The 20,630-nt window shown below is 40.7% G+C and overlaps 1 protein-coding gene across 4 annotated transcripts in view; it reads right to left on the bottom strand.

Annotated features, from left to right (window-relative positions):
• Window positions 1-551: 551 nt before the first annotated feature.
• LEF1 (lymphoid enhancer binding factor 1) overlaps window positions 552-20,630 on the bottom strand; it is a 103,228-nt gene continuing 83,149 nt past the window's right edge. For 2 of the 4 annotated variants that reach the window (XM_019534127.1, XM_019534129.1), the window contains 4 exons: window positions 19,241-19,348; window positions 12,894-12,942; window positions 12,292-12,332; window positions 1,611-1,699 (listed from right to left, as the gene is read on the bottom strand). In XM_019534127.1, coding sequence (XP_019389672.1) covers window positions 12,298-12,332; window positions 12,894-12,942; window positions 19,241-19,348 — 192 coding nt within the window. In that variant the 3' untranslated portion in view covers window positions 1,611-1,699; window positions 12,292-12,297. Of the gene's footprint in view, window positions 1,700-12,291; window positions 12,333-12,893; window positions 12,943-19,240; window positions 19,349-20,630 lie in introns of all 4 variants that reach the window. The other 2 variants (XM_019534126.1, XM_019534128.1) reach the window with 1 other exon arrangement.

Raw genomic sequence — 20,630 nt, 5'->3', positions numbered from 1 at the left:
CTCAGTATCACAACTTCTGAAAACATGTTCAATACACTTCCAGTAGCAAATCAAAATGAAAGGACTTGCTCTAACAGGAGAGCAGACTTGCCTCAATCAGGTGCATCAGAGAGCAGCAAAGGTGACCTCATCCTTGTCATAAGTCTCTCAGACCCTGAGCTGGAGGCTTTAGTTTCCCTTTAAAAAGATATCAAACACTTACCTGTATTTTTCAGTTGCACATTTACAATAGTCCCCACAAAGAAACGATCTGACAAGTCTGTGAGCCTAGAAATTGCTGTAGTTCAACAGGATTGTTCCCAGCTGCTACAGATTCTAGTCCTTGCAGTGTGAGCCAGCTCAGGTTTAATCACACAGTTATTTGTTGGTTTAACCAGACAAATTACATGCATTTTATTACAAAGCTTTTATTAAAAAAAAAAAAAAAACAAAAAAAAAACCAACCAAATGCTCAGCATTGTTCCCAGCTGCTACAGATTCTAGTCCTTGCAGTGTGAGCCAGCTCAGGTTTAATCACACAGTTATTTGTTGGTTTAACCAGACAAATTACATGCATTTTATTACAAAGCTTTTATTAAAAAAAAAAAAAAACAAAAAAAAAACCCAACCAAATGCTCAGCACAGTAACTCAAACTGGAATGACAAATCAGTTGACAGTATTTTTGGCAAAGGCTGTGCCTTACTATTAAAAAAATGGGTACATCAATGCTCATTTCAACAACTGGCATAAAATCCCACTAACAGGCTAACAAAAACAGATACAAATACAGAACAATTGAAGTAATAATTCAAGTGCTGGGCTTTTTACAAGGAGGAGGGCAATGGATGAGGAGGAGAACTCACTGCAGTCAAATTTGCTGGATGTATTGCTTATGTTTTACAGAGAGTAGATGAAGCAGGACTGACATGTCTACTGACCAGGTGACTGCTAAAATGTATTTAGTTCTACAGGACACTGTATTACACAGACTGAGAGGGCCACTATTTGTTACAAATAGTTTAATGAAAAAGCCACCCTTTCCATACAGGCTTTTCCTCTGGCAGAAAAAAAAGGACTTTTTTTTTTTTTTATTTAAAAAGAAACTTAGATCTTTTGAAGCTTCTTTAAAAGCTTGCAGCTAGTAAAATATACACCAAGGAAATGAAAAACTAAAAGTTAAAATATAAAAGCATTCAAGTTTCTTAAAAAAGCTAAAACCAAAATTGATCCTGTCTCACCCTTAAATAAAAAGAAGTGTGAGTGGGTCTCCCTTGACCAGACGAGTTCCATTCCTCAGCGTGCTGGGGCTGGGGGGGAGGACGGGGGTAGCTGTTGGTCTACGTTATTCAGTTGGCTGAAGCAGGCAGACGCAGCCAAACTACTTTGCTGCCGACTCAGTGTGGATGCTGATGAGACGGGCTTAGGAATGCAAAGTGGAGATGGAGTGAAGACAAAAGCTGTTCTGCTGACCCAGGAGTTCTGAAATGCTCATTTGATCTCTTTATATCAGGGTTGGGAATCTCGTGATAGTGAAGGGTTTTGGCAGTGATTGTCTTTATGGTTCAGTGTCTCTAGCAGTGACATCCTAGGCAGACTCCATGGGGGGTGGTCTGCATGGATGAAGGACACACCTGGGGTTTTAACAAGCTTCCATCTCCAGAAGGGGCCCTGGTGTCGCTGCCTTGGCTTTGCATGTCGAGAAAGAATTTCTTTTCCCACCTAAAGAGGGGGAGGGGAAAAAAGTAAAAAATTTGCTTCCAGAAGTTTTTAAACATTCATTCTTAAGGAGACCTTGAAACCAAAACACTCTCCATCTAAGAAACCCATGTTGGTGGATACCGTAAAGCTATGGACTAACAGCATTAGTAGATGGTACTTTTGAATTATCAAGCTGAGTTTGTCACACTGCTGTTGCATACACACGTTGAAGGGTTTGGCTTTTACTCTGTCCATTCAGTGCATCACTCCGCATTTATTAGTAGCTTGATTAAAAATATTTAAGGTGCCCATACCCCTTAGAATGGATCCCTAAGGAGTGAAATTTAGACAGAAATAATTCCTTTTGTTGAGGGCTTTTATTTCCCTGCCACAGCTGACCTGGACATCACTTATAGAGGATTAGACATCCTCAAACCTCATCATTACAAGAGTCAGGGTCAATTAAGTCTCTGGCACGAGTTTCAAGTTCTACTCCATTTAAAACAAAGAAATCCTATCTTAGTAGGCCCTGCAGGGGAGTCCGCTGTGAGGCAGAAAAGCAGTGTCCTGTGAATATCTACTGTAGCATGAAACTGCATTGGTAAACAGCCTGTCTTACCTATTACCCTCAGGTATATGGCTTCCAGACCTTTCACTTGCGCAAGAGACTGCTGCCAAAAGCCACAGGATTTAAACTGTCTGATGGCAGAGCTTGCAAGGATCTTAGGATGGCTAATGTGGGATGCAAGGTCAGCAGTGCAAGCCTGTAGGTATTACTCAGTACTCCCCTTACCCCCCGCCAACCCTTGTCCTATCAACACCCCCCAGAGAAGCAGTCTGCAACATTAGGTCTCTGTATTACATCAGCCTGCTTTGTAATTGCTGATTCAACAGTCATCCAGGCCCTCCTGACTAAGATGACCAAATTAAAGACTCCACCCGGTGACTGACTAGTGAGTCAAGCCACAGCGCAGGATGGCAAGTAGGAAATTTTCCATATACATCTCTATGGTGGTGTTGGCATTGCTGGTATCTCATCAAAACCTACCCAGTGTTTTCTAGGCTTTCAGGAACTGCACAACAAACAAATGGGTAAAGGTTCTACCGAGCAGAGCTTTCATAATTGCTTTGCGTTAGTCCTGGATTTCAAGAAGCAACTTCTTTTTAGCTAGCCATGGTGAGACGTGACAAGAGGTCTTGAATTACTTTGAATCATACATGCTGAGACACTGTACCTACCCTTTTCAAAACAGGTTAAGTGTAAACAGTATTAGCATTTGCCTGATCATAACTAATTATGACTGATGCCAAATCATACATGAGGCTACATTCCTATCACTGACAACAGGCTAGAGCTATTCAGAACTGTAACTAGGGTATGGGCAAAGTTAAATAAATGTATCAAAGGTCCCAGTCTACACATTTCCCCCAGCAGTTTAAGCTGAATAGTGGGTGTTAGGTGCACAGTATTTTGTCCATTAGCTGGAAATGATTGTTTACCAGTGTCATAAGTGAGGAACTTATACAAGTTAAAATTCTCAAGGGATGACATCTATTGAGATCAAGAGCTTCGTTGGGTCCAGGACAGCTGCTCTCAATTCGGGTGCCATGAGATCCTTTTAAGTGCTGTGCAACCTTAGCACTGTTAGGCACGCAGACTTGATTCGCCAGGTAAACCCAGAGTTTTCAAATAAGAACCTGTAGGGTAAAACATCCAAATGACTGCACTTTTCCCTGTGATAAAATAGCTTGTCCCAGGAGAAATACAGTGCATGTTTGTAGCCTAGAGGTAGTTTTCACCTGTTTCTATACTTGGCTGCCACAAATAGAGCAAAAAAAGTCAGCGTGGCCTTTTAAAAAGCATAGTCAAAAGTCCACTGGAAAAGCAACTCTTTCAACAGAGGTGGTCTGTCTTGACTAATTCAGTTCCTATTTCCTCATAAAGTCATCCCAAGCCCCAACTAAAAAAAAAGCCTCCTTAGTTTCCTGCATGTTGTTTTAAAGTAGCTCAGCGCTCCACAACACACGGGGATCAAAGAGCTATGAAGGGCTCTACCTTTCCAAGGAGCACGAGAGCCAGGCCAAGCAAACAGCAGAGGAACACTGGTGAGAGCACCCCGCAGACTTATATTTACTTTGTGCCTTTTCATCCCAGATTTTCAAAGGTTTGGTCCAGGTTGCTCTTCCTGGGAAGGTTTTCCTCTCAGTCTTACATGAAAACATTCAGCTTCCTGTTGAGGAATGGCCTTGAGGCGCCAGGCCAGTAGTTCACAGCAGTCTGATACAAGTGCTGTGATTCAGAGCTACTCCCCATTAGCAGCCAGGAATGTCTACTTCACCGAAGGAAATGAAATGCTCTTCTGTTGAGACCATTCCCTGCCACCTCCCCCTTCCCTTACCAGCAAGCTGCCTTTGAAGTCAGGAGGTTAAAACAACGGCCACGGCCTTGCTCTGGCCCTCAGGTTTTAAACTGAGGCCTTTGCTGCTTTTGTGAGTCAAAGTGCAACTGTAGCAGTTTCTGGTGCACAATTTCATAACCTCTGCCTACTCTTCAGCAGTAAAAAAAAAGGAGACAGCAAACATGATTCCAGTTGTACAAGGGGTGGCAGAAGCAAAGAGGAGACCTAAAGTATTGTTATTCTTTCCAGAGGAATACTCCAGAAAGTTACACACTAGCCTTTCTCCAGCTGCATGTTTTTAAGGCGACAAGCTTGTAGTAGTTCGTACTGCCGACAAACCAAATAGTACCTTAAAAAAAAAGGAACGAGGATGGTGTTGCCTTTCAGATATAAAACAGGTCAAATTAGGATTCTTTTCAAGAAACCACAGGCATGTGCTAAGGAGACTGAAGACTTCCCACATCTAAGACTTCACTGGGGGGCTGTAGCTGAAGTCTCGCCAAGCCAGGCATGCCCTAGCACAGCCCAATCCACAAGCGAAGTCGGCACAATCAAAGGCTGCAATTACAGCTCCCTGGCTGTGGTCAGGCTTCAAAGAAAGTGCTGCAAGTCACATTTTACATATGTGAAGTCTTGAGCCTCCGCCACAATAAGAGCCACTGTCTGTGCCGTTTGCAGCATAGATCTGACTGCAGCAAAAAAAAGACACCCTTGAAATGAGTGACTTGAATAGAAATAAAATCAGACATTTAAGTTCTCCATTAACATGATAAAAACAGAACTTTGGTAACTGGCAGCATGGGGAATACAGCCTCCCGATGCAATCAGAGGTTAGCTAAGTGATTTTTCTTTTTGCTAAAGAATAAGTGGCACGCTTTCGCCCTGCTTTAGGCATTGTAATGGGATGAACTGCATAGCTTTGAAGGCCTCAGCATCCTGAACTCAAAGATGTTACCAGCTTGTCATCTCTAAACTAGGCTCAGAGAGGCTGAAACAATGTGAGCCAATGGAGATTACACAGCTTCAAGTGAGGGACTGAAAGTGGGCTGTGTTTGCAATATGCTGGAGGCAGAAAAAGGAAGTAAGTAGAAGGGAGACTCAGCCTTTCAGAAAATGCAATAAGAACATCAGTGTACTTTGGCGTGGTTCACTGAAATTAAGATACTTTGTCCTACTGGACAAATTCACTAGAATTCAGCGTTAGATGCAAGCTGCAGGGGGAGAGCGGGATTTTACACTATCAAAACATCCCCTTTAGGGCATCTTTGAACAATGTTTTTAGGGCTATTCTGAAACCACTCTTTTGAAATGCTGTGCTACAAAATGTAATACAAAATCAAGTCAATACCTAAATGAAAAGCTTGGATAGAGCCACTACGTTCGGCCAGTGATCTAGCTTGAAAATGAAGCCACTTAGCAAACTCCTGACAAACAGAATCCCTGGCTTCCACACAGAACTACCCAGGACTTCACCGTTTCCAATCTGGCGCGCTAAACTATGTCATTTGAGCAGGGGTGGCAGTGGACTTCCAGAAATATATTTCCCCCTACAACCTCAGAAAAGTATATTAGCATAATATTTTTTTTCCTTTATATTCTCCCATAATTATATTTTCTGACACTTCTGAAGGTAACATGCGTTCATTTAAAAACCTTGTAAAAACCCCACAGGAGGTTACTTAACTTTGAAATAGGCATTTATTTTTACCCTGAAAACTTACTCTGCAAATTTCAATCAAGATGAGCAGAAATCTCATCAGTGTTTTTCCTTATATTACCCAGAAGGTGTCACTGTGTTCTGTACATGTTTTATTCTGTAGTTGTGATAAGCCAGGAAAAGTGGGGAAGCAGTTTCTGTTTGGTAATCTCTGTTATGGGGCCAACTACATGGTTGGGAGAGTAGTTAGACTAGCTTTCAGGCACAAAGTACAATTCTTAGGGCTGGGAAAGCAGCAGATAAATCTGCTCTTCTCCTAGGCCTGAGAATGGGTGCTTTGGACCCACACACTTGTCTAACATCTCTCCCCACTGTATAGTTGGCCCAGTAACAAAGATTACCAAACAAACTCCCTCTCCTTGTTTGTATGAGACTTTAACGGTACTTGTAGTCTGTTTATCAATTTGGCTTTTTATGATATAAAAAGACCTGAAAGAAGCAGCTTTTTTGGCTTGCCTTTCACCTTAGAAATATCACTAATGTTAAGTGTGAGCTTCCCTAGGTTTGTTGGAAGACCTGCTCTCTCAAGCCTTTTGTGTGCTTTGAGATGCTCCTCCCAAATTAATGCTTAAGACAGTATCTGTTCCAACAAAAAGCTTTCAACAGTGACAAACTTTCTGCTCTCTAAGGCACAAATTGCACTCCCTTTTTTCCCAACCAGCAGAGAATCTCCAGGAAAGATGAGATCTGAATTCCTCATGTGAAAAGGGCTTTTTATTTATTTATTTTTTTAAGTGGAGATTACCTTTATAAAGCATCAGAAGAGACCATGTCCCTTCCATCTCTGCTGGTGGCTTAAAAGTTAAGAATGGACCATACAACTAACATAGTGGAACTAATTCTTAAGAGTGGCAGAAAAAGATATTTCCACAATCAGTTAGACTTTGAGGCACAGCATTTGTGCAGTATAACCCCTCCCCTGCTTCCTTCACAGGCAGTAAAGAGGGTTTGCACCTGGAAAATGCTTGTATAGCCATCTTGCCTCAATCCACACATGCTGTTTACTGAAACAATGGTTTAAGCCACATAGGAGATATATAAACTCTGAAACAAAAACTATCCTCCACAACTCCTGCCACATGAATATATTTATCTTTGCAGGATCTGTTTAACTCTCCAGTCTGTCAAAGGACCAATACTTCATTAATCAGACAAGCTGCATCAAAAGTGGTGTTATTAAAAAAAGCAGAATCGCGTGCTTTCTATGAAGTTTAGAAAATCCACTGGTCAGCTGCAACTGTGATAGTTTTCTTTCATTTCCACACGCCTTTAATACTCATTAGCTGTAGGCTGGTCTAATTTATATTCTGTTCAATCACAAACTCACTCATTTCTTCTATTCAGAAATAAAGAGAATTACCCACTGCCCCCCCCCAAATCTCATCCACTACCGCATAAAATTTGGTTTTGATTCCCTGAAACGGAGTTGATACGTGAGAGGCTATTTTTCATTGTTTAAATTTGGTATAAAAGGATCAAAACCAGACCCTTTAAATGCTGTGACTGGACATTAGAGTTGTGTGGGTATTTCTCCTTGTTTGAGACCTCTATTGCACCAGATGCACTACAAGTTGCCACGAAGATTATATTTAATTTCTCTCTGGTTGCCACTAATATGGATATGTCACAGTCAAGTTACCTTGCTGCTCTTTTTAATTCTTCTAGGTATTCCAGAACATTTGAAGATGTTCAGTACAGCTAGGGAGGACTCCACGGCAATCTGCCATGTGTCAAATGAGGTACCAGTTGCAGTTATTGTACCTGGCAAGTTAAATATTTCCACATTTTGGTGCAGAGTATTTGAAGTAGTTTTTGTTGTCCCTCTCCAATTCCTCAGCCACTTAAAACAGTTATTCTGATCACCACATTACAATCAGCACGTCTGTTTCTGCCAAAAAATAAAACTGAATGGGGAATCTAAACTCTCCACTTCCTAAAAGCAGTTGCTGCAATTTATGGCTTTGGTAAGGAAGCTTGCGCTTCAAGTAAACAAGCTCCCTTCCCACAAAGAGGCATGCGAACTTTTCATTATCAATTCCTTGACTCAAACCTCTCTTCTTCCCCCTCTGCCTCCAGCCAGTTTTAACATAAGCAGGCGATATGATGCCTTCCAATTGATTCCAGGAGGAGAGTTTTTCAGCAAATACGTATATTTCAGGAATCGCGGAAGTGGCATCTATGCAAAATACCAGCCACAAAGATGTTTGTTTGGAGAAAACGTTGTTGTAATACTTTGGAGAATCCCTGGACGGTCAGACATCTCTGCCAGCATTTTCCAACAACATTACTGAGGAGATTGAAGTCTGACAACACTTCATGTTATAGAGCAGCCAGGCTGGCATGGGCAGAGGTTGGAAATGATAATAACTTAAGTCATCAGGAGTGAAGCAGTAACCAGTTAGTAGGGGTGCACGTGGTTGGAGAAATGGACATGTCCTAAAGCTATTTACTACCTTGCTTCCACCATAGTTATCAGTAAATCACAGAGAAACCAAAACATTTTGGAGATGTGCTGAAATATGCCTGGGCAAACCTTTCAGCATCCTTTAATCCATTTCTGCTGCTTGGATCTTTTCGCTTCCTTTTTTCCTTTTAACTCCCCCCTTCCCTATCCTTGTCACTTGTGTTCCATTATGTACACATTTCTGGCTGATTTTGCCTGCCTAGGCCTTATCAGTTTTCTCCTTTGCTCACTTCGGCTTTCCCTCAAACCACTGAACCCCTACCTCCAGCCTGCCATGCTACGTACCCTCTACAAAGGCAGGAAGTCTCACATTTTTGGCATCTTCAAATCTTATACTCACTAGTATATCTCAGCTGGAGTCCAAATGCATTATCACTGGACAGCAGTGACTGCAACAGCCTTGTTGTAGACTCAATAATGCATTGAAGGAAACCGCACCATAACTGGGCAAGATGTACTTTGGACTAGATTCAGAAAGAGTACTTAACATAACCTTAGAGAATGGCTATAGTTTATATCAAAGTTTTGGATGATCTGAAGCAGTCTGCCCATTCTTACTTCTCAGCAGAGCACATTTGTAGTAGCTGGGTATGTTCATTCAGCATATGTACATACATGCATGCAAGCACACATGCACATTCTCCTTCAGCATATATCATCCAGTAAGTTGCCTGCACACAGGTAGATGGAGTCAACAACACTCAGCTTTCCCAAGGTGGAAAAGATACCCACCATTTTGAAATTCCATGTTATAAACTGAGGATAGAGAAACAGGCATTACAATAATTCTCATACCCTTTGTGAGAAGGACACTACACACCAAATATCCCTCCAGTTCTATTTTAGCTAATAAACTCTTGTTCTCTACTATGCCATAAAAATATTCCAGTACAAATAACCCAGTCTAGGCAGGGCATCTCTTCTTAGAATATTAAGAGCAGATTGTCAAGAAATCAAGATTATCAAAGGAAAGCTGAACATTTTCCAGTGCTCAAGAGCTTTAACTACTGTATCACATTAATCATATTCTGTTCCTAGTTAAGTCCTGTACATTAACTCTCAAACAAACAAACAAACAAAAACCCTTCACCATGTATACTGAATAAGGCATTTTTGCCCACCTACAAAGCTTGAAATTGTGGCAGATTTGGAAATGTGATAATAAGTTGAAAAAACTTCCATTTTAAAGCAGCTGAAACCCCAGACTTAACCATGTACACACAATTTATTAGATTTGGCAGGATAACAATGTTGATACAGGAAGAAATGTGGCTAATTTTAACACTTTGGCCACCACCTTTTTCTTATTTGGGCAAATGGCTCCATAGAAAGGGTAGAAAAAAAAACAGTGCAAAAATTAGACCTATATTTTGTATGTCTGCTTAAAAAGGGGGGCTGTGTATGCAAAATGTGGTCTGTGAGCAAACAGTCTACAAATACGACCCTTCATATGTGTTTTCAATTTAAAAAAAAACTGAAGAGGTCTTTGGAGGCTTTCTGCTTTATCAGTAGGGGCATGTACAGAAGATCTTTGCTACTTATCAGAGTGGAATAGGATTTCAGGTAAATGAGTTTCTATCAAATAACATACTAGTTTTTAATTAAATACTCCTATTAAGGGACAAAGTATGTCTTCAGACAGTTCCCAAACAAAATCTGAATTTATAGATCCTCTGGGTGCTTAAAGCATTCATGTCTGTCAGTATCTAGTCAAACTTCAGAGCAATTTTTATTGTGCAGGCTAGAAAAATCCAATGCTGCAATGCACATCTAAATACTGAAGGAAAGGGCTGCATCACATTGTCTGAAATCATTCTGCTGAACAGAAAAAAATCCCTTTGTAATATTTGCTTGTAAATTTATCTTTTGCTTGCTTTTTGAAAAAGTACCTAACATGTTATATTACAGCAAAGGTCCAAGATATCATGCACAGGCTGAATCCAGCCCATGGAGCCCTATTATCTGGCCTGCAATGCTGCCTTGTGGGTCTCAGACTGGACCTGCACACTGCATGTGGGGTACACCAGACTGGAGTGTGGCACTAGTCTGGTGTGTGGGACCAGTCCAGAGGATGTGCTACTAGCTGAACTTGGGGCTAGGCCAGGGCACATACTGCCTATGGTACCATGCTGAACTGGCTTTGCATGCTGGATCCAGTACGGAGGGCCAGTCTGTGGGCCTTATCCAACCAGAGGACTGCCAAGCACCACTTATCTGAGTTTGACAAAAGTTACAATAGTCATCTCTTCAACATGACTCAACTTGGACTAACCACCAAGATGAACTGTAGTCTGCTGATTTGTATGCAGACAAAAAGGTAACGTGCATCACTTTGGCAAAACACAAAGGCACAGACAGAAGTGACAATTTTTGCCTGAGTGGAGGGAGTTTGGTTTGGGATTTTTTCAGCCAGTGCTGGAAGGTGGGGTGGGTGGATTGGAATCCCTCTGAGGTGGGGGGACTCCAATTCACTCACCCCACCCTCTAGCACAGGCTGGGGAACACCCACAATGAGCTTTCTCTGTTCCCTTTCCCCTCTCCCATTCTGAAAACAGTGCTAGGGCTGGGAGGGAGAAGGGATGTTGCTAGAGGAAACCGTCTGCAGGAATAGCAACCAGCAGCTGGATTCTCCAACCCCTGCGACCCAACAGCAAACTTCTGTTGGGTCCAGGGGATCATTATAGCATTTCCTGTGAAGCTCCATGAGTTACAGTGGGGAGTTGCTCTTCTGTGTGCACCTAAACAGATGGTTTATCCAACAGGATGCAGTTTTACTTACTCTTTTAAACATTAGGTTAATGGATTCAGCATTGCTGTATTAATTACTATTGCCCTTCACAAGTTTGGAGCATGACATGGGCCTACCTACTCTGTTTCATTTGTATATAGCTGATCTCATATTATAACTGAATGCTCACAGCCAGGCTTGCAAATACTTCAGGTAATTCTTTGATTGCTAAACCTCTTTTTTTAAATCCAATGGCTGTAAGATTGCTTTTAATGTATGTTTTGACTGTAGAGTTCCCTGCCAGTGGTTCTACTATGAGTCATAGAATGGTGCCTGATCTACTATGTAAAGTAGACCACAGGAAGTAAAACCTAAAATATGAAGCAGTGACAAAAATGTGGTTAAAAGCACGGGTGGGGAGCAAGGGAAAAATCTATCAGTATTAACATACATCTTGGAACTAAGAGTGAATTACTTCTTGCATAGTGTCCAGAATCCTTGACCTCCGAAGCTACTACCTTGACTAATAAGATTATCGCTACTTCACTGGACTCTGTGTCCTGTATAAATAGATTCCAGTACACAAGGAAGAAGCCACAAGTCCTTCCAGTTTCCAGACAGAGAAATGAAATGCCACTCAGACTCTGGTCTGGTATCTAGTAGCATAAGTATAATTAGTTAATATCCACTGTTTAGTTAGTAGTTGTCTACCTGTGGGAAAGATGAGGTAGAGAGAGAAGCATCTCTAAGATACAGGACAGAAGTGGAAACAATATTAAAAAACCTGACACTTAAAACCATAACCACAAGAAAGAAATTCTTAATAGCTGAAACAGTCACATTTCCTTACATCTGGAATTGTGTTAGTATATGTATGGATCATTCAACTATAAAAGCTGAATGAGAAAAGAACTAGAACACCCAGCCAGCCAGCATCTTAAAGGCAGCAACACATTAGCTGCATTACTAAAAAAGTGCAAATCTGACCTGTTTCTGACCTATGAATTGTGTGACATCCTGCTGGCTGAAAGGGTTTGCATTGTTTAATGAAACTATCCTTGTGCTTCACAGGCAGACTTGCAGCTAGTCAGTGAGGTATGGTCAGGTTGAAAAACGTAAAGAGGAGATGGGGAATACCTAATAGATAGCCGGTATAAAAACCATCCATAATCAAAATAACATTGACTTTGAGATGTGATACTTCCGTAATTTTTTTCTAAATTGATATCATTGTAGAATTAAAGGTATGCAAGATGTGTATTTTACAGTTAAATTTGAGCAGGAAATCTTTAGAGACGTTCTTACCATGCTTCAGATGTAGGCAGCTGTCATTCTGGGGCCTGTACCTGTAGAAGATTGTTGTGCTTTAACAAATTTCCATTAAAGAGGGATTTTTTTGCACATTCCAAATGAGTTTTTATGTTATAATTATTACAGGGATTTGTTTTCAGTGCTTTTTGTGGTTCTTATACCAGCCATTTTTGTTGGGAGAAGTTAATTTTTTCCCCTTTCTTTAAAAAATAGCGGAAGAGAAGAGACCTCACTGATGCTTCGAGCCGACCTACTAGGCAGTTGTTAGTGTACAAAAATGTAAAGTATGATAAATTTTTTAGCTACTACCAAATTGTTAAGTGAAAGGTCTATTTAGTTTCCACTAAACCTACACAATAGTTTACACGTTCACTTATGTCAAAATCCAGATGAACATGAAAGAAACCAAAGTAAAAGCAAGACAATGATGTTGGCAATGGATACATTCATCTGAAGTTAATATATTTATGTTTTCTCAGGAAAAAATGCATATTTTTCATATTTTTAAAAAAGGTGAAACAAAAATAAGTGTTAAAGGAAAACCACACGAGTGAAACTGCACATTTGTAAATACAAGCAAGTCACTTCTAACATACCTGATGCCGACTCCTGTAGCTTTTCTCTCTTCCTCTTCTTTTTCTTCCCCTAGAAAAAAGAGACAGTTTACTATACTATTAGATACATTTTCTTCTGGCAGAGGTGACAGTAGAAATGAATACAATTGCACATCTGAATTGTACTGGCTCTCTGTTTTTTAAACATGGCCAAAAGAGGTTTTTATAGCAGTGATTCTCAACCAAGGTACCATGGCACACTATTATGTGTGCAAACATGTTTCACAAGATCAACACAGAAATTTCAAATAAGAATCCATGGTGTTGAAAATTCTGACCTGTTGTCTTCGAGTTCTTTGCAACAGAAACACTGCTGTATTATTTTTCCATAGTCAAAAAAACGAAGTGAAAACTAAGAGTCGGCATTTTCTAGGGGATGCCTCAAGTCTAAAAAAGGCTGAGAACCACTCGTATACACAGTTGCCTTCTTACTGGAACACTGCCCCAAGAAGTGGGAACCCTGGGAACCCTGAGGAGCAATGCTTCCTTTTGCCTGAAGGGTTTCAAACTGATGCCCTCCCACCTCCAAGGAGTACAGTCTTCACCAGGCTAACGCCTAGTTTAGGATGGAGGCATGCTCCACTTCTCCCATTGCAATGGGGCCACTGTGCACTGGGTCAAACAATAATGCAAGATTCACAGGGCCAGAAAGAAGAAGAGAGAGTGTGACTGTAACCCCGAAGATGAGAGCAGGGTACTCTCCTGGGAGAGGTAGTCCTGGATTTTGATCTTTGCCCTAGGGCTACCTACAGTTAGAGATTACTTTGGGATCCGCCAGAATTACAAAGATATTAAATCCAAAGTAAAATTATAGTGAAAACTCAGCATAAAGGAGGAAACTAAAAAGCTATCCCCTAATTAAGAAATTTCACTACTGAAGGTGGTACTATCCTTCACGGAGGTTGCATTTTATTCACTTTGTCACATTTGATGGGATTAAATGGTGCCATGATCAAGAAAGGCAGGTACATCTTGCTCACATTAATAAAGAGATATATTGCCTACACTTCCTGCTTGCAATTTTGACATTTTAAATCAATTGATAGCAAGGGCTTACTTGAAATGATGACTTCAAATGCAGTTTGTGTTTATGAGTGACAGAGTGAAATGCTGTTGTAAGCAAGCAAAGTGTTTGGACAAAGTGATTTGTAAACAGCCTACTTAGCTTTTGTAACCAAATTGTTAATTCAAGAACCTCGAAGCACTTTTGCAGACATTAGACCCTAAATGCTTTGTTGTGGTGGATATTCTGCCTATTTCACAAGTAAACTAAGGCAGGCCTGTACCCTTACTTGCCAGGGTCATGACTTTTTCCCTTTTTGTCACCAAATATAATGAATCTGGATACATCCAAGGAAGGATTTAGAGGGAAACAAAGCTCATGCCTAATAGAGTAACTTTGTTAGCAATTTCCTCTTTTCCAATGAGGATATTAATGTAAGTCAAAGGTGGGGTTTTTTGTTTCAGGAATATCATGAGAGTGGGAAGACAGAAGGAACTAAAAAAGGTGCTTCAGGAAGACTGTCACTGTCAGTACTTCAAATAACAAAAAATGCACTTGGGAAACACTCTTGACATTTCTGAAAGAGCTTGTACAAACCAAACCAACTAAAATAGAGGAGTCATTCTGAGACTGGATTATGTCTAACATTATTTTGTAAACTTCAGGTGCTAGTGCATTTGCCAGCAGCCAGCAGATTTAACAAATTCAACATTTTTTAGATTTTAGGTACTGGAGGAATGCTGTCTTAGCTTTTAGTCTGATCACACAAGCAAAGTAATAACCCAAAAAGAAAACACTCAAATGATGGCTGCTCAAAGAGAATGACTGATAAAATGCTCTCTGCTGAGCTGCTCTGATCATTGCCATCCCACCATATATAGTAAAAGGAAGAGGGACTGCGACAGTGTCCAAAAACATGCCATCCCACAAGATAAGTACACTGTCTGAAAATGTTGGTCTGTAACAAATTAAAGTGGGCACAAGTATAGAAGTAGATAAGAGATACTGATCTGTATATGGCTTCTTGTCCTCCTATAATGTCCATCACTGGGTTGTAAAGAAGCTACTCCACAGATAAACAAGTCTCCAGGCCATCTGCTTTGAGTATAATGCCTTTAGGCTGTGGCCAAACTTGTAAAGTTCTTAAATTTACAAGATCATTAAAGAAAGACAATATATATACCCAACACAGTGCTTATGTAGGTTAACATAAGAGAATTGCTGAAAAATAAGATGTTAGACCACCAGCCTACCACTTTAAAAGATAACCATACATCATAAAGCTTGACTTCAGAAAGTATATGCCAGCCAAAGATGTGTGGGAGCTGGGGGGGCACTTGTGGAGGGGTAACCATAATTGCAGTTCCTAAGTATGTGGTTGATTTTCAAGCAGGACAATGGAAATCTTCTTGCTTTTAAATACCTCTATTATACTACTTATTTATTTGCTTCTGGATGCACTTCAGTATAGGTCTGACATAGTTTGAGTACTGGAAACACAATCCTTATTTATCACATAACAGCTCATCAGCTAATTTACCTGTGCTAGTGACTATTTCAATGGCCCCCTCTAGATATTCATGTAAAGGCATGATAGGAGTTCATGCATGATCCACACAATAACAGTTGTGGGATCCAGCATCAGATCCTATTGTGCCTTATTGCTGGTGCAGGAGGGGCCCAAGAATACAATCCAGGGCTCCCCTTGCACCAGCATACTAGTAGCAAGCTGCCATGGCTGGGAGTCCCGTCAGCAGACAAGACTCATGCGTGGCAGCCCGAGGACTGTCAGTTGACAGGACTCCCAGCCAGAGCAGCCTGTGGGATGGTGCCATGGATCTGAGTGCCATCAGCTGTGGGAGATACAGCCGCAGTAGTGCCTAGTGCAACCCTGGGGCTGAGAGACCTGTCGACTGATGGAGCTTCCAGCTGCAGGGGCATAGACCCTGTTACATATTCAAAACAAAACTGGATAGATACCAGCTATAAAAAAGTTATTACACATTTTCCAGTTCTAACTTTATAGCTGGATGGACCTTTAAGGCATAATAGTTAATTTGCACATGTTGCTAGTCTAAATTAATTGTGCAATAAGCCAGGTAATGTGTAGAGGAGGTCAACTTCTGGGGACTAAAGTACAAAAATGTCATGGCTGGCCCCAGACTGGAAATCACCCTGTTTTTTCCACCAGAGCATGGATCTGCTCACCTCTGGCATGCTATGAAGTCCGTCACTTCATTGGGATTTTGGCTGTGTTGACAGCAACAGGCAATAGTTTATATTTACAATTTGATGGGAGTAGGGAAGAGGGATGAGTATGTATCTATTTGAAATTAACCCACTAATTCAAAATAAGTATCTGTACACTCACAAAGTCTGATGGGGCAGACTTAAAAAGCTGGAAACTCTAAAAACAAGAGTGCCCTTATCTGAAGTATCACTAACTACCAAGCATCTCAGCATAGCATTTTTGTCTCATGGCCAAACATGACCATTAGTATGCTCCTAGCTGGACTTGAACATAATGATGGAGGAGCCAGCAAACTAGGTGTGCTGCCATGGACACATGTTATGGCAGTCCAGTTGGATCTACTTTTGGAGCTGTCCAGACAGACCAACAGCATAAGATACCTAGTTTATTCATCCATATTCCCTCACCCATTGCTGTTTCTACTATACAAGACACCGTTACAGGTACTGCATGGCTTCCCTCCATCAACCTGTGGACCAGGGCTCAGCAGATCATACAACTACACAAGAAGACTGAATGAGTTGCAGCTTGGAACACACTTTGGAAATGAGAACTCTATGGTGAGATGCACAAAGACTGTGATGCAAGAGAAGAGCCTACAAATAGGCAATACAGGCTAATCTCTGACTGCAGGTGGGGCTTAAGAAAGTAGCAAATGTGCTAACAAAAGTGGGAGTGGGAATCAGAGAGGGGGGAAGTATTTGCTTTGGTGACTTTCAAATGGCTTCTGACAATACTTTTATTGCCAAGAGTGTTCCCCAAAGAGTCTAAGCTCACAAATAAATACCTGAAGACATAGGTACTTCCGGACCTGGGCCCTATTACTTTAGCATTCAGGTACCAAAACCACCATAAATGCAGCTATCCAGATTTTACTGAAGGGAAACTACAACTGAGAAACTAAGGCCGTGGACAAATGCTATATCTGTAGAGCTGTATATGCCCTTTCAGTGCTGAAAATAGCAAGGGTATATATGCCCATACTCTATGTGTAGTGTCACAGAATGGTACATCTCCCACAAAAAGTTCTTGTGTCAAACAGGAACATCTCTGCAGCACTATATTTTATAGTGCCACGTATAACACAATGAGAGTTACATATAGAGCTACAGGCGGGCAATTTTTTGGTGTCCTCCAACTTCCTACAGTGCTCCACGGGCTAGTTCCCTGACAGCCAGCAGTGAAGACAGCTGCAGCCCAGCCAGGACCTGGAGCTGCAGCTCTGCTTGCTGCCACAATCCATCACTGAGCCAGTGGTTTTGGCACAGAGAGCTGCTGCCACTGTAAAAGGGGGTGAGAAGAGATGCCAAGAACCCAGAGTAGCAACTATCAAAGACATTCTGACCTCTCCCCTGCTGAGGAAGGGAGACTGGGAAGGCTGTCAGTGATCAGTCTTACTGAAAGACTCCTGTGGGGGCAGGGAGAGTGAAGAAGCAGTGCTTTATCACACCCTTGATAGTACACCACTGTGGCAACTTTGGCACTCCAGCCAGGGGGCCCCAAACATGTACACCCCCATAGGACTGTACTTTTGTAGCACTACAAGGTGCTAAGACATTGCAATACTACAAATAAATGTGTCCCTCAAGCCTGAGAGCATTTGATATAAACAAATGATGACTGTTACCAAGTACAGAATGGAATGGAGCCCACATCTCAGGGTCGGATGCCTCTTTCTGGAGAATCACAGGATTTATGTTTTATCACACAACACACGAGCATGAGGCATTTGATCTTTTAGAACAACTACCAAGCACAGAGGTTTGTAAAACTCAGATGCCTCTTCAGAAATCAATGGTGATGGTAGTGGTAGGCTACATTTGTCAAGGCACTAAAATCTCAGCTTCCCACTGGGTTCCTGGAAAGCTCAATTCCATCTGAATATTTACTCACAAAACACAACGATAAGCCACAATGGATAAGGACCTGATTTTGGCAAGCTGATCTTTGACCTATCAGAACAGTAACTTAACATGAAGTTTAAAACTACATCCAAGCTGAGCATTTTATTATTAAACAGTGTAAATCCTGGCCTCTGCTTTAGATCTTAACCATGGTTTTTATTAGGTATAGCCATAGTAACACCCTTGCATGGTCCCTTTTGTTTGGGACTATTAAGAACTTTAGCATGCTTAGGCAAGAAAACGTCTTAGCCCTGTTAAGTGTAAACATGCAACAAATATGAAACATGAAAAACTATTAATATTTTAATAGGTTGGGGGACTCTTTGAGGGTTTTGTTTTATGTTTTGAAAAGAAAAGAAACCTGCCAAATTTTGTAGGCTTTATTTTTCCAACGTATGAGCTATATTTGGGAAATGTGAAATTCAAGTTTGTTTTTGGAAAAGAGATCAGCTTCTATCACATTAAATATTAGATTTTCATACAGGGAAGTAGTTACTCTTCTCAAATCTAACGAGCACAAGATTTTATGAAGAACCAATGACCAAACACAAATTCAAGAAAATGTCAAGTTAAATTTGAAAAATATCATGATTTCAATATATCCATACATAATGACATGGATCATCAGGTACTTCATATGGTATTATCAGAAAATTCTTTACAGGTTGTGTATAGTTTGTTCTGTCATTCGGTTGCTGAATTCAGTGCAAATAAATACATCAGATAATTCTAAAATAAATCATTCTTTGTGTTAAATGAGAGGGAGTGTTATCATTTGCAAAAGAAAATGAATCAATCTATGGCTACAGTTTCTAAATCTTGAAGTGCAAGAGCACTGAACTTTACCTCTAAGTAAAGATTTTCACAGAAGCTTTGAGAACTTTGGGCACTAAAAATTCCTTAGTAAAAATAAAAACGAATTAATACCTTGGAAATCCCCGATTTATTTCTACACCTCCCCATCCAACAACAACATTCTAGTTCGTAAATATGAGTGAATAGTATTAATTCAATAACAGATTAGGATTCTCCTCATAGACAAATACATATACGGCTAACATTGCAGATCCCCTAGAGTGTCTTTACTTCCTGAGCGTTTCCCAATTTAAAAAAAAAATATTCAGGTAAAGGAAACAAATAGTTGAAAAGACCCATCGAGCAAGTGGCTTACATAGTTGTCTCTTGCAGACCAGCCTGGATAAAGCTGCATGTGTAGCTGCCTTTCTTTACGAGCTAGTTCATAATATTTAGCTTGTTCTTCACGGGAGAGAGCATGCCACTGCAAATAAAATAAACACGGTATTAAACCAAGAAATGCCTCCTACCCAAGAAATGCATGTCATGAACAAGTGTTTCTGTGACCTTTATTTTATCCTTTCCCATTGCAAAGAAGTAATTTGCTAGTGATTATGAACACCTGCATTTCCTAACCAGTTTTTGGGCGCTTTGTCAGCATTACAACTGCCAACTGCCTGGAGCTAGACAAAAACATTATTTATAGAACTACAGGACTCTCCAAGTGATCTACTCACAAAGCCATGTTCTCTGACCATCACATAAAAAGCTCTGTTTTATTATGGCCACTGTAGCCAAAGGTGTCCTCATGTGATCATCTCCTTTCCATGTGTTTATGAAAACACACAAGTGTTCCTCTAGTCTCTCAATTCTAATGTAACGCATGGTAAATGAACTGCAGAATGAACAGCGCAGGGGCAGGGGCTGCCTTTCTGTTTGGTTAGCATCATGCACAATTCTTTTATAAGCCATTTTACGGTCATCAATGGCAAGGCAGTCCAGACAGCCAAAGTACACACTCATAGTCCCGCCCTGCAACTCTAAGTGTGACCTAATGTACTCCCCTATTGCCCCCCTGTGTATGTCAAGCCTTGATCCAGCTTTACCCTGACTCTGCATGTAGATGCACTAGGAGAAACAGCAATGCAAATGTTTCTATGACACCAGAAGACCCTTTCTTTACACATACTTCACTTTGAAGGCCAAAGAAAGATGCTTTGCTCTCTTAACCACTTTTAAAATGTCGAAATTGAATTGTCAAAGTGGCAACATGAACTACCTAAGTCAGTATCTGGCAATTTTGTACTTGCTGCTGCACCTATGACAACATTAACTGAAGAGATTGCAGGGGGGAGTATTTTATGTCTGCTGAGTTAAGTTTAGTTTGCTATACATAGCTATTTTCTTGTTGGTTTAAATTTCTCACACAATATAGGAGAAAATTTGAAACACGAAAAAGCTATAGGCAGGTAACTAAAACTACTTTTAGCAGATAACTAATATGTTGGGTCAGTCTCATCTCCTTACTGCCTTGTTTTGTGACCCTCACATCTAACACAAACTGTTTACTATGTTTTCACTTGGCACATTTTATTATGCAACTAACCATAACACATGCAACTTATTTACTGCTTTCTGCCATGCTCTGCCCAAGACACTGGAATACTACAGAGCATAAAACATTCTAGAGGAACTAGCGTTCAATGTCTCTTCATATAAGCAAGGATTATGGCAACCCAGTAAAAGAAAAGTAACGTCTGAAGAAC

The sequence above is a fragment of the Crocodylus porosus genome, unplaced genomic scaffold, assembly GCF_001723895.1.
Source record: "Crocodylus porosus isolate Cpor-Errol unplaced genomic scaffold, CroPor_comp1, whole genome shotgun sequence".
NCBI lineage: Eukaryota > Metazoa > Chordata > Crocodylia > Crocodylidae > Crocodylus > Crocodylus porosus.
The sequence above is the reverse complement of the archived record's forward strand: the minus strand, read 5'-3'. Positions and strand labels throughout refer to the sequence as shown.